At 43.6% G+C, this 14,938-nt stretch overlaps 1 protein-coding gene across 2 annotated transcripts in view; it reads right to left on the bottom strand.

Moving 5' to 3' along the window:
• Nucleotides 1–14,938, bottom strand: part of LOC144888629 (globoside alpha-1,3-N-acetylgalactosaminyltransferase 1-like) — a 52,059-nt gene that overhangs the window by 14,246 nt on the left and 22,875 nt on the right. For both annotated transcript variants that reach the window (XM_078767240.1, XM_078767241.1), the window contains exons 3-5: nt 14,115–14,150; nt 8,553–8,585; nt 687–719 (exon numbers count right to left, since the gene is read on the bottom strand). In XM_078767240.1, the coding sequence (XP_078623366.1) occupies nt 687–719; nt 8,553–8,585; nt 14,115–14,150 (102 nt within the window). The remainder of the gene's footprint in view (nt 1–686; nt 720–8,552; nt 8,586–14,114; nt 14,151–14,938) is intronic.

Below are 14,938 nucleotides of genomic sequence, written 5' to 3' on the forward strand. Positions count from 1 at the left end.
CTCTGTCCCCCAAATATTCCTTCAGGTCGCACAAGATCTGCCTGCAACCCTCTTCTGGTGAAATTGCCAAAATCAAGACTCTCTGCTCACCTTCACTCCTTCATTCCTCTTTACTCCCGCCTCTGGAACAAACTCCCTCACTCTCTTCAATCCCACTCCTCCCTCCAGGTGTTTAAAACAGCTGTTGAGCACAATCTCTTATCTTCCCCCATCCAAAACCTTGATCTTTTCTACCCCGGTTAATTTCACCGCAGATCCACTTTTTTCCTTGAAGTCCTCGCAGTATCCATGTGTTTTATACCTCCACCAATCCCCTCCGCCCCCCCCCCCCCTCCCGTGATATCTCAAAAAACATTTCGAGCAAGTTCAGACTAGATTTGTTGTGTCAGATCATATACACTTCTGCGTGCATGGCGTTGCAGAATTTGTGATTCCAACCCATCCAACTACTCTTAAGTCCTCAGTCCTTGTATTTTTTATATATTTATTTATCCCGAAGCTTCCTTCATCTGTAACTACACTCCCTCTACCCTTCCTTCACAAAATCTTACTCTTTGCAATCTACTTCGTCACAATTAATCTTGTATATGAAAACCAGTAAGATGACCAGTCAAAGCATAACGAACATTTCGTCAATTTGTTACAATTTCACTTGCAAAATGATCGATCATAGAAGTTTCACTTACACAGCTTTCAGCGATTTGATCTCGTCACCAAATCTGAAACAGAAACAATGTTCTTTCATTACTTTGCTTCACAGGATGTTCGTCATGTATAAAGTTCTGTTGTCTCTTTTTTTGGATACAGACTGGAAGAGTTAGAAAAGCTAGAACAGTCTTCTTCAGCAGAAAGATGCATGCAAGTATGGAATGCCATGACATCATCCGGCATGGTGAGTACTTTTACAAGCATCTACTTTTGTCTATGATGAACGGAATAAATAGAGTAGTTGGAAGTAAATTTAGATACAACATGGAATATTGAGGAGATTAATAATTATGCCAACTATGTTTTGTGACTAATCATGAAGCAGGAAGAGCGGAGAGAGCAACGTGATAAACAGAGACAGACACAGCTCACTTATATCCACCACTCACTATGGGGTGCTCTTCCGCAGAGACCAGTCGACATTACTCAAAGCTCTTAGACGTCTGTTTATTTTTCGTTATTTTGTTTCTTTAAAACTGCACATATGAGAGTCAGTTTGTTCAACATGAAACTTAAATCTCCCAGCATCCTTTGGGCTAGGGGTACACGGTATAAAACAAATTGACACAACTTGGAATTTCAGGAAAGAAGTTGGAGATTGAAAGAGGTGGATTTGCGGTGTTTTAACGGGGTTAGAAAAGATCAAGGTTTTGGGTGGGGGGAGATAAGAGATTGTGGTGAACAGCTGTTTTGAAGATCTGGACGGAGGAGTGGGATTGAAGAGAGTGAGGGACTTTGATCCAGAGGTGGGGAAAAAGAGGAATGAAGGAGTGAAGGTGAGCAGAAAGTCTTGATTTTGGCAGTTTCACCAGAAGATGGTTGCTAGTAGATCTTGTGCATCCTGCAGGAAAATTTGGCGGACAGAGCACAGACAGAGCAGGGGGAGTTGGCCGGAGAGGAGTCGGTAGAAGACAGAAGACCACCAACCTGCCTGCGGTGAGAGAGTGAAAGGCCCTTAGAATCAGATTCATCACGGGAGATTCCAATGATTCTGAATGCTTTGGTTTCAACATTGTGGAGCTGAACTCGGTGAGGCAGGAGCACCGGCCCAGAGGGGAGAGCAGTATTCCATTGAGCTGCGGATGAAAGGCTTGTATGTGGTGAGGAGCTCAGGTGTGCCAACAAAAGGACTTCGCACGACGGAGAATGCCCAGACGGCGACTGGCTTTGAAGGCCAGCTTGGAAATGTGGTTTTCCCAGGACAGATCATGGCAGATAGTGAGACCCAAAAGCTTCAGTGACAGAACTTATTTAAAAGGATTGTTCAGAAAGTCTATGGGAGGGTCGTTCAGACGGTCTTTACAGAGAGACAAAGTGAGAGTGTGAGATTTGTCAGGATTGAAAGACATGTTCCACTTGTTTGACCAGTTTGTGATGTTGTCCAGGTCTGCAGAGAGTGAGGAGCCGCAGACTGCCGATCTGAGGGTTGAGATATGGAGTGGCAGAGAGTGGAGTCATCAGCAAAGAGATAGAGAGGATTTTCCAGAGATTCGGAGAGATCATTGATGAAGACCAGAAAAAGCAGAGGGCCCAGAACACTGCCTTAGGGAACTCCAGCCTGAATAGGAAGGGGAGATGAGAGAATTCCATTCAAGACCACACTTTGACTGCGACCAGAGCGGAAGTCCGCAAGCCATGCGTAGAGGTTTCCATGGATACCATAGGAGGAGAGTTTGGTGAGCAGGGCGGGGTGCCAGACGGTATCGAAGGTCTGGCACCCCACCTTGCCCAAATTCACAATGACAAGAGGAAAATCAACACTGGATCCTCCAGTGCTTTGATGATGGTGTGGCAAGCATGCATGAGTCAAACAATGGGTAAGAAGGAAAGAAAGCAGACCTCCTCTTCCATGCCTTACCCTTGGAAATGTTTGTTCCATTAACAAAATTGATGAAATCCAAGCACACGTTAGATATCTCAATGACTTTAGGAACTCCAGCCTTCTGTGTTTCATCGAAACATGGTTACATCCAGGCATGGTTGCATCCCCCCAACAAAACTGTAGATATCAATGCATCCCACTTGATGGCTCATCCAAAAATACAGATAAAAGCCGTGGGGGTGGAGTGGTGGTGCAATAACTTCACAGCAAGGGCAGAAATCTGCAATTCGTGCTTTGAATTACTTTGTGTGTCCTTCAGACCTTATTACTTGCCCAGATAATGTAACCAAGTGCATGTATTTCTTGTGTAAATTTCACCCGATGCTGATGCCAACAAGGTACCTGGTGTGATCTATGACACGGTCCATGAAGGATTCATCACCAGACTCACCAAAGTTCATACTGGGTGACTTCAACCACTACAAATTCAATGGGATCTTGCCCCACTATTTTCAATGTGTAGACGAGGCTACACTGGGAAATAATGTCCTTGACCGCTATTACGGTTCAGTGAACTTGCAGGGGCGGATCCAGGAATTCCAAGGCGGGGGGGGGGGGGGGTGCATGAAACTATAGCGCTGGTGGGGAGGTAAAGGGGGGGGTCTGGGGGTCACCCCCACAGGAAATTTAAAAAATATTATCGTCAGAAACGGCATTTCGTGCGTTCTTGGAAGTTTCTACAGTTCCTTGTGTTCTTCCCTGGTCCAACAGTTCAGCAGATTCGCACCCCCTGCACCCTCATCCTGGATCGAAGGGGGGGTGCGCACCCCCTGCACCCCCCCCCTGGATCCGCCCCTGTGAAGGACCTTTACAAACCAATAGTAAGACCAGGTATTGGTCGTTCTGACCATAGCATTTTTCATCTTCTGCATAAGTACTTAAAAATGTAACCACAGAAAAAGGACATCAGGGTGTGGAGAAGTCCTCAATCGATAACTTGAGAACGTGTTTTGAAATCACTGATTAGGAAGTGCTTTTGAATAAAACAAAATATCGACGAGGCCATCAATATAATCAATAAATATGTGAATTTTTGTTTGGACCTTCATATCCTAGTACATAATGTAAAAATATATCTCAACGACAAGCCCTGGGTGTTGAAGGATTTAAAAGAGATCCTCTTTGTAAGGAACCAGGCTTTTCCAATGAAGGACAAAAAGAAACTTAAAATGCCAAAATTAAAACTATCGTTAACATTGAAAAACGCCAACGTAAACGACAAAAAAAGAATGGAAAACTGCTTCAGGACAAACAACCCACGAGAAGCCTGGCAGGGACTCCAAAATATCACAGGTTTCTCCAAAAAGGAAAAACACGATTCTTTCCTTCATTTAAGAAACGCAATGTTGATAAATTGGTTTAATCAATTTTACAGCCGCTTTGACTCGAATGATTTTAATGATCTGGTCTCAGCACAGTGTTATGGTCTATAACTCTATATGAAACAGAAGGCCAGTGTTTAGTCATCCAAGTCAACTCAGTGTAAAAACTGTTTAATAATTTAAATCTTCGCAAAGCAGTCGATCCAGATCAGATATGCGGCCGGATCCTTAAAGTATGCTCCAAACAGCTGGCAGTGCCCTACTCTGTTCTCTTCCAGCAGTCAGTGGATTTACATTCAATCCCATGGAGCTGGATATCTGCTATTGTTGTCATGGCCCCCAAGCGAGCACGGCCCTCTCAATTCAATGACTTCTGGTCGATTGCATTAACCTCATTGGTGATGAAGTGTTTGTACCAGGGGCAAATTTGAAAAAGAATGTTCTTCAAGATTGATTTGTATTTTAATAGACATTTCTGGGTTACTTTCTGTCGAGGAAACCGATTCTGACCATATTTAAACGATTTGGTAGCTAATTTAATCCATAAATAGTTATTAAAATCTTCAATTTCGCTCCTTATTTATGCTCTAATTTGTTAATTTTTTTGTCGTTAAGAAAATCCGACCACTTTCTGTACTAATAGATATCCCCTTTACACTGTGACATGATTTGTTTTAAAATCTCACGTGGAATTACAAAACCCTAACGCCAATAATAAATGAAGAGGTTCGGTTCTCACACGGAGGTTTATTGAGGTTACACCGTTTGGTTCGAGGTCCAGCTGCCAAGTGGCCATGAGCATGTGCAAAGTAGGTGGAAGGGAAGGAACAATCGCAAACACATCAGCAATGGTGTAACTGCCTCTTTTGTCTTCCTACAGGGTAATGAATAGACACTCACATGAACAACTAACAAAACCTGGAAGAGACACAGTATCGCAGTGTGAAAAGGACATTATTCCGAGGAAACATATGAAAGCCCCAGTGTCATACATAAATGGGGCAAGGAGACCGTGTTGTGGGAGGTACTACTGTTATGTGCTCCTCCCTAAACCCCAGTCACGGTGTACCTCCGAGCCCCGAAAGGAGTCACGGCAGAAAGATGTGCTATTATGTGTGCCAATGACCAATGGTGAAACCACACCAATCAGTTGTTACAAAAAACCAAGTATTGTATTAATATCACACAATAATAACAACTTGCACAAATACAATAAACCTCAATTGCACAACAAACACCAAATAATCCTATGATGGTACCACCAGTTTCTTAACTCAATAACTCACGGTACTCCACGTGAGCGAAATGTAACACCCCCTAAGTCACTGTCACGACACCAGGCCAAAGTCGATCCACGCTCCGGTGATCACAAGAAAAGGTCGTATTGAGACCTGAACACAGGACGGCCGACAGTCGATGCTGCCGAAGAGCCGCTTGGTGAGGTGTCGGGCCGACGTCGGTCAGGCAAAAGTTCATCCAAAAGGCGACTGGGAATTCACACCTTCGGTTCCCCAGACAACGACACTGACATGAACGAGCAGCGGCTCCAAAGCGGAAAACCACAAATTCCCAAGCGAAATCCACGACACACACGAGAAAACCAGGCTAACGGCTGGCGCGAGGTGCAATGACTGGTGCGAGGCGAAATGGCGGACGGGCCCGTAATGGAGGCGTACCGGCTATCCCGCGATGATTCACTTTTGGAACCAACCGCAAAACCCGTCACGCAGGTTTATCTGCCATAGCGATAACAACACTGTCAGAGGCACCCCCTTTTTTTTTTTCTTTTTTTTTGTATACTGAATCGAGGCTCGTGAAAGAGCTAACATTTACTTCACAAACAAATCAACCAGACAAACAAAACACACAAAAAGAGGGAGCGGAAAACAAGATGGGGAGAGAAGGGGAAGCACACAAACACAACATTTGAGAGCAGGGAGATGTGTGGAAGGGAGAGGGCTTGGGGGGAGGAGGCGTGGGAAGGGGGGGGGGGTGGAGGGAGAAGTATAAAACACAAGGACACCAAGGACTTCCAGGACAGAAGTTGGTATTTCAAAAAAGTGGAATTGGGGTGAAATTAACGGGGGTAGAAAAGATCAAGGTTTTGGATGGGGGAAGATAAGAGATGGTGGTGAACAGCAGTTTTAAAGACCTGGAGGGTGGAGTGGGATTGAAGAGAGTGAGGGAGTTTGTTCCAGAGGCGGGAGAAGTGAGGAATGAAGGAGTGAAGGTGAGCAGAGAGTCTTGATTTTGGCAGTTTGACCATAAGAGGGTTGCAGGCAGATCTTGTGCGACCTGTAGGAATATTTGCGGGACAGAGCCCAGAGAGAGCTGGGGGGGGGGGGGGGGGGCAAGGCCAGAGAGGAGTCGGTAGAAGATGGAAAGACCACCAACCTGCCTGCGGTGAGTGAGTGAGAGGCCCTTGGAGTTAGCTTCATCGCGGGAAATTCCAATGATTCTGAATGCTTTGGTTTCAACAGCGTGAAGACGAGCTAGGTGTGAGGCAGGAGCACCAGCCCAGAGGGGAGAGCAGTATTCCATTGAGCTGCGGATGAAAGCCTTGTATGTGGTGAGGAGCTCAGGTGTGCCAAGGAAGGACTTTGCACGACGGAGGATGCCCAGTCAGCGACTGGCTTTGGAGGCCAGATTTGAAATGTGGTTTTCCCAGGAAAGATCATGGCAGATAGTGAGACCCAAAAGCTTGAGTGACAGAACTTCTTGGAGAGGATTATTCAGAAAGTGGATGGGAGGGTTGTCCAGTCGGTCTTTTCGGAGAGACATCGTAAGAGTGTGAGATTTGTCAGGATTGAAAGACATGTCCACTTGTTTGCCCAGTCTGTGATTTTGTCCAGGTCTGCAGAGAGTGAGGAGGCAGCAGACTGCCGATCTGAGGGATGAAGAATGGAGCGACAGAGAGTAGAGTCATCAGCAAAGAGATACAGAGGATTTTCAAGAGAGTCAGAGAGATCATTGATGAAGACCAGAAAAAGCACAGGGCCCAGAACACTGCCTTGTGGAACTCCAGCCTGAACAGGAAGAGGCGATGAGAGAAACCCATTCAGGGCCACACGTTGACTACGACTAGAGAGGAAGTCCGCCAGCCATGTGTGGAGATTTCCATTGATACCAAAAGAGGAGAGTTTGGTGAGCAGAACGGGGTGCCAGACCGTATCGAAGGCACGTGATATGTCAAGGGAGACTGCTCTAATTTCCTGTTTGGCATTGAGGACCTCCATCCATTGTTGAGAAAGCAGAAGCAGCATGTCCAGAGTAGAGTGTCCAGGTCTGAAACCAAATTGATGATCAGAGATCAAGCCATTGGAGAAGAGGAAAGATTTCATATCTGAAGCAATGATGGATTCCATGACTTTGCTGATAATTGGGAGAAGGCTGATTGGTCTGTAGTTGCTGGGATCTGTTTTTGCACCTTTTTTGTGCAAAGCGGTGATGTTGGCAGATTTCCAAGCAGATGGAAGATGACCTTGAGCAAAAGAGAGGGTGAAGAGAACAGAGACAGGGAGTGAAAGAGCGGAAGAACAGGATTTTTGGACCCGTGGGCTGATGCCGTCAGGTCCAGTTGCAGAATCCGAGTCGAGGGTTGACAGAAACTTTTCCACCTTGTCAGGAGGAAAGGACACAGAGTCCAGGAGCAGCTGGGTACGACTGGGTATGGTGGGTACAGAGAGGGATGGGTTTGGGACAGAAGATTTAGAGGCAAACACAGAGTTGAGGCATTCAGCTTTTTCACGCGCGGAGTCAGCCGTGTGGCCATTTGAGGTGAGGGAGGGGATGGAGGGGGAACAAACACGAGAAACAGATTTGACCAGACGCCACCAGGATTTGGAAGAGGGAGACAGATAAGAGAGTTCGGTCCTGAGAATGGAGAGATATTGTTTCCTGGCTCTCCTGAGGGTGGACACACACTTGTTTCGGGCTTTGTGAAAGGAAATGACATTTCCTTCCGTTGGATTTGCTTTCCAGGAGACGAAAGCAAGTTGTTTCTGGGCAATAGCCTCACCACAAGATTCCGTGTACCATGGACGGGAGGAAGGGTAAGACAACAGAAGACGAGATACTACCCCGCCCTTTCCCGGGGAAACCAATATTCGCTCGTGACCAACGTCCACCAGCGTCCGCTCGACACCTCGAAGCCGATCGGCCTTTCTTTCCCGATCTCACTTGATCCGCCTCTTCTTCCTCCTCTTCCGGTTTCTCCCGATCCATTTCGTTTTTCTTTTAAAACACTAATTTTTACCTTTGAAGACAGTTATCTCCATTTCACACTCAAACTATAACAATAATAGTATATGAAACTAAAAATGCTTCCAGTGGATGAAAACCACAAAGACGGAAGTGACGAATCCGTAACACTACAGATACTTGTGACTGAGACCGAGTGGAATAAAACTGACGACATTAAAGTTGTCTTGGCCCTTCACTAGATTCCATGAGCCACTCATAACTACCCTCCCTCCACCCTTCCTTCACAAAATCTTAATATTTGTGGTCTACTTCGTCACACTTAATCTTGTAAACATAATATGAAAACCAGTAAGATGACCCGTCAAAGCATTACGAACATTTCGTCAATTTGTTACAATTTCACTTGCAAAATGATCGATCATAGAAGTTTCACTTACACAGCTTTCAGCGATTTGATCTCAACACCAAATCTGAAACAGAAACAATGTTCTTTCATTACTTTGCTTCACAGGATGTTCGTCATGTATAAAGTTCTGTGTCTCTTTTTTTGGATACAGACTGGAAGAGTTAGAAAAGCTAGAACAGTCTTCTTCAGCAGAAAGATGCATGCAAGTATGGAATGCCATGACATCATCCGGCATGGTGAGTACTTTTACAAGCATCTACTTTTGTCTATGATGAACGGAATAAATAGAGTAGTTGGAAGTAAATTTAGATACAACATGGAATATTGAGGAGATGAATAATTATGCCAACTATGTTTTGTGACTAATCATGGAGCAGGAAGAGCGGAGAGAGCAACGTGATAAACAGAGACAGACACAGCTCACTTATATCCACAACTCACCACTCACTATGGGGTGCTCTTCTGCAGAGACCAGTCGACATTACTCAAAGCTCGTAGACGTATGTTTATTTTTCGTTATGCTGTTTGTTTAAAATTGCACAAATCAGAGTCAGTTTGTTCAACATGATTCTTAAATCTCCCAGCATCATTTGTAATATGGTGTGCTGCAATGTTCGTGCTCCTACTGGTTTGCTGGAGTTTTGATGGTCTGAGTGACTCATCGCTGCCGATTACATACGATCTGCATTTTCTCCATCTGCTTGCTGATCCGGTAACATCTAAGCACATATACCTGCAGCCTTGCCCAAATTCACACCGACAAAACACGATTCTTTCCTTCATTTAAGAAACGCAATGTTGATAAATTGATTTAATCAATTTTACAGCCTCTTTGACTCGAATGATTTTAATGATTTGGTCTCAGCACAGTGTTATGGTCTATAACTCTATATGAAACAGAAGGCCAGTGTTTAGTCATCCAAGTCAACTCAGGGTAAAAACTGTTTAATAATTTAAATCTTCGCAAAGCAGTCGATCCAGATCAGATATGCGGCCGGATCCTTAAAGTATGCTCCAAACAGCTGGCAGTGCCCTACTCTGTTCTCTTCCAGCAGTCAGTGGATTTACATTCAATCCCATGGAGCTGGATATCTGCTATTGTTGTCATGGCCCCCAAGCGAGCACGGCCCTCTCAATTCAATGACTTCTGGTCGATTGCATTAACCTCATTGATAATGAAGTGCTTGTGGTGAATTATCACGAGATTTCTTCTCACTATATACAAGTAAAAATTTGAGAATTTGTGCTTATATAAAATGTTGGAAGCATTTCGTGTTAAAAGTGGTTAAACAAGTTTTTTAGGATAATTCGAGGGTGTTGAATTCAAAAATGCTGTTTAACCGGTTCAATTTTGGAGTCTTAACCTTCAAATTGTAAAAAACAAAATGGCCGCCATTTTCAGCATATTTTTTGCCATAACTTGTTTTAAGCAACATAGAAGGCTCAAAATAGTGGCAATACCCATGTTTGTGATCCTGAGGGTTCCAAATTTACTGTTACCTAAGTTGTAACTAGTTTGGTTTCGCCGCCATGTTGAATTCCAAGATGGCCGCCATATTGATCATCAAGATCATCAAGACTCTACAGTTACTTAGACGAGCATGATAAAGAGTTGAAGGAACAACTGCAGAGCACTTTGCAATCCAACGACTATTATTTTGCAGAGCTGCTGGATACATTCTCTACAGAGGACTTCCGTAATCACATGGATACCTTTAGTCACAAACTATAGGAAGACAATCCAAATTCTCAGTTCTGGTGGCAATATATGGACATGGTCAGCATTCTTTTGCTTTTCATCAGAGCACAGCGTGATGGTGTCTGGGACCTCCACATGTATGCCTTCAGGAGGATGCTACCTTTCTTCTTTAGGTATGACCACACTCATTATGCTAGATGGGGAACCATTTACCTGGCAGAAATGAACTGCCTTCCACCAGAAGTCCTTCAGGAATTCCAGGCAGGAAATTTTGTTGTAAAGGAGTCCGGCCGGAAATTCAATCAAGTATCACCTGATCATAGCCAAGAATGGCTGAATGGCACTGGAAAGAAGAGCGGTGGCATTGTGGGCATCACAAGAAGTATCTCTGCATTTGGCAGATGGGCACTATCATATAACTTGAGAACTTGCATATCGAGTAAAACTAGACAAATGCTGATGATCGAAGGGGAGGAAAGTGAGTATGTGTACAACGAGCTTACACCTTCCAGGAAAGGGCGTGACAACCTTGATGAGGAGAAAGTCGTCTCAGCTTTCCGACGATTCGATGTATTCAGTGAGGGAATGTCATCTTCTGTACTGCAGAATATTGCTACCAAGGATTTGGCATCGGAGAGCATTCAACATTCTTTGCTTAATGCAGAAAAACTTGGACAGGTGCAGCTGGATGAGTTTGTTGATCAGCGCCTTCTTCAGCCTCCTGATGGCACATGTCATATCAATTTCAATGCCGCTTTACGTAGGAACAAAGCACAGACTTTCTCGTCTCTGTATGCTGTAGACTGCAAAGAAAGCAAAGGCAAAGAAACGACCATCAAGGCAGATAGAAACATTCTACAGCGACTTGTGACAGCTTCCAAAGCAGGGCGTGTGATAAACCTGGACCTGATTCTGCAGTATGAGCTTATGCCTGTGCCAATTTCACTTGCTGCCATGAATGGGAGTCTACATACAGGCAGTAGCGGTAAATCTCGACTGGCAAATGGGTTGATTCAAGATGTCTCAACCCCAGAACAAGTGACATTAACTGGAAGTACTTGCTTAGTAATTGATGGTCAAGCACTGGTGATGGCTCTTGGAAAGCCCAGCGGAATAACCACATTTGGTGAATATGCAGATGCGTTTGTGAATTCAGTGTTTGCCATGGGGAAAAAATTTGAGAGAGTTGACGTAACTTTCGACCGATACCAGCAGGATTCCATCAAGACTGGAACCAGAATGAAACGTACCCGGGCCTCTCGACCAATACGTCGGGTAATAGAAAACCAAAACGTTCCTCTACCAGACAAATGGACCAACTTTCTCTCACTTGGAGAGAATAAGGCAAATCTAGCAGAGTTTCTTTCACAGCAGCTCATGACAAATGCGGTGTCTATTGCACCCACAACACTTGTAGTGGCTGGAGGATTTGCACAGATCACAGACGTGAAATCTTCAGATCCAGAGATGGACACATCATCCCTACAGGCCAACCATGAGGAGGCGGACACACGACTTGTTCTTCATTGCGTCGACACAAATGCTGAAACAGTGGTGGTTTTAGTGCGTGACACTGACGTGCTGGTCTTGTTAGCTGCTCATTTTGATAAGATGCCATGCACTCAGCTGTGGATGAAGGCAGGAACTCTTAAGAAGCCAAAATACATTCCCATCCACAAACTCCACCAGAAACTGCCACCTTGCCAAGTGGAAGCGTTGCTGCCATTCCATGCAATTACTGGTTGTGACAGTGTGTCACAGCTTGCTGGCCACGGCAAAAAGACAGCCTGGAAGGTGTTTCAAACACACAGCCAATTGTTGACAGATCTAGGCACAGAAGATATCACTGAAGAAGTAATCAACGATGCAGAAAATTTCATATGCCGTCTTTACAAGGTACCCGATGATGTGGACAGATGCGACAAGGCACGTGTAATACTCTTCTCTAAGGGTTGTCCACAGGAGACTCTGCCACCAACATCAGATGCAGTGAGACTACACATAAGGCGCGCACATTACCAGGCTTTTATTTGGAAGCGCGCAACCATCGCTACTCTAGTACTCCCCCAAGTAACAGACATCGGATGGACATACATCGATGGGAACTTGGTGCCGAAGTTGATGACGCTATCTCCAATTCCTAAGGCGTGTCGCGAGATAGTAACATGCGGATGTACCAAAGGATGTATAAATGGCCGTTGCAGCTGCAGAAAAGCTGGGCTAACATGCACAGGAGGATGTGCATGTGCATACAACAGACAACCAGAATGCAGAAACAGAACAGACTAAGATAGACAGGTAAACATTTGAGAATGCCAATATTGAGCTATACGGTATTTATAAAGTATAATTACTAAAAGACAGCCATTTTGGAACTTTACCCCTTTTTTAAATGCACTTTAGAAATGATTTAATATCATTTTTTTTGTTCTAAAGAAATTAAAAGCGCATTTGACCAGTGAAAGTGATGTACATAAAAAAATACACCCCAGAAATTACCAAAAATATGGCGGCCATCTTGGAATTCAACATGGCGGCGAAACCAAACTAGTTACAACTTAGGTAACAGTAAATTTGGAATCCTCTATCACAAACATGGGTATTGCCACTATTTTGAGCCTTCTATGTTGCTTAAAATTCAAGTTATGGCAAAAAATATGCTGAAAATGGCGGGCATTTTGTTTTTTACAATTTGAAGATTAAGACTCCAAAATTGAACCGGTTAAACAGCATTTTTGAATTCAGCACCCTCTAATTATCCTAAAAAACTTGTTTAATCACTTTTAACACAAAATGCCTACACTATTCAAAAATTCTCAAATTTTTACTCGTCTACTAGTGAATCACAAAGACACAATTCAATTTGCCTATCAACCAGGAAAATCTGTGAAAGACCTAGTCCTGAATCCATTTGCCTGAAGAATGCAGTGCAACAACACCTTGCTATCTGCATTCAACAAAACAGGTTATTCGATAAACTGCAAAAACCTGAACGTTAATCCATCTCTCCTGCTATGGATCAGCGACTTCCTACAGGATCGGACTCAGCAGGTACAAGTGAAGAATACTCCATCAGAACAGATGAACACAAGGGCCCCACGAGGATGTGTTCTTTCCCCGCTGCTTTTTATTCTATTTCACACTCAACGTCAGCATCTTTAAATATGCAGATGACAATGTGATTGTCGGTTTTCTTAAAAATAGTGAACTGGATTATGGAAACACAATCCCAAATTTTGTTACATGTTGTCGTGAAAATTCTCTTTTAAATTGAACACCCAAAAGACTAAATAGATGATTTTTGACTTCAGGAAATCTAAATCTCAGTTATTCCCAGTCACAGTGAACAATGTTGATGTAGTCAGGTTCACCAAGTTAACAAATATAATTTCGTTCAAAGTTTTGGGAGATTAGCAAATCTGTACAATTTTGGAATCATCAGAGCATGGAGAATCCGAAAATCAATGTTGGCATTTGCACAGACACCTGCATGGCCGCCATTTTGGATTTTCAAAATGGCCGCCATAAAATACATATTTTGCGCTATCTCGGCTTCTAGTCAACCTAGAAAGTTAATTAAATATGCTAATCCTATGTTTTCTGGGTCCCTCGGATGTGCATCGAGTTGTGTATCCTGACTGCTAACACATTAGTTGGTGGATGGTAAAGATCCTCCGGTGTCTTTCCTGAAGAGTAGCCAAGTTATCAGTGGCACCCTGGAATAAATTACAAATTCCTGCCCAGATCACCTTCAATCGAACATCAAACCTGGCCACCTTGTTCGTGAAAGACTTGGGCCAAAAACTTTTCCTGTCTGACCCTACAAGAAGGTGGCAATAATGTTGGGCTTTAGAGTAGGAAGAAAAGAGTAGTAGGAGAACAAATTTTACTTACCCAGGTGTCAGAAAAATATTTTCCTTGCATGTGTATCTGAAATGAGGGAAAAAAACCCAGATTATTTCTTTTTTTCTTGAAGGAAAGCATTGGTTAATCCCACCTTCCCCCACCACAGCCTCAATATATGTGCACATTGCCCTTGGTTATCTTGCCCTATCTACACCATAACACTTGCGCACATTGCCATATCTACACCATAACACTTGCTGACATCTTTCCCCACCTTAATCAACTGTGTACAGTGGCTTCAGAAAGTATTCACACCCTTTGACTTTTTCCATATTTTGTTGTGTTACAGGCTGAATTTAAAATGGATTAATTTGAGATTTTTTTTGTCACTGATCTGCAAATAATACCCCATAATGTCAAAAATGGAATTTTTTTTGGACATTTTTACAAGTTCATTAAAAGTGAAAAGTTTAAATGTCTTGAGTTAATAAGTATTCAACCCCTTTGCTATGACAATCCAAATTGAGATCAAGTGCATCCAATTTCCTTTGATCATCCTTGAGATGTCTCCACAACTTGATTGGAGTCCACCTGTGGTGAATTAAATTGATTGGACACTATTTAGAAAGAAACACACCTTTCAAAATAAGATGCCACAGTTGACAGTGCATGTCAGAGCAGAAATTCTACCATGAAGTCCAAGGAACTATCCGTGGAACTCCGTGATAGAATTGTGAGGAGGCATAGATGTGGGGAAGGGTATAAAACAATTTATAAAGTGTTGAAAGTTCCCAAGAGCACAGAGAGCTCCATCATTAGGAAATAGAGATCATAGGGAACTACCCAGACTCTTTCTAGAGCTGGCCGTCCGA

The sequence above is a fragment of the Myxine glutinosa genome, chromosome 13 (genome assembly GCF_964187855.1).
Source record: "Myxine glutinosa chromosome 13, kmMyxGlut1.1, whole genome shotgun sequence".
NCBI lineage: Eukaryota > Metazoa > Chordata > Myxini > Myxiniformes > Myxinidae > Myxine > Myxine glutinosa.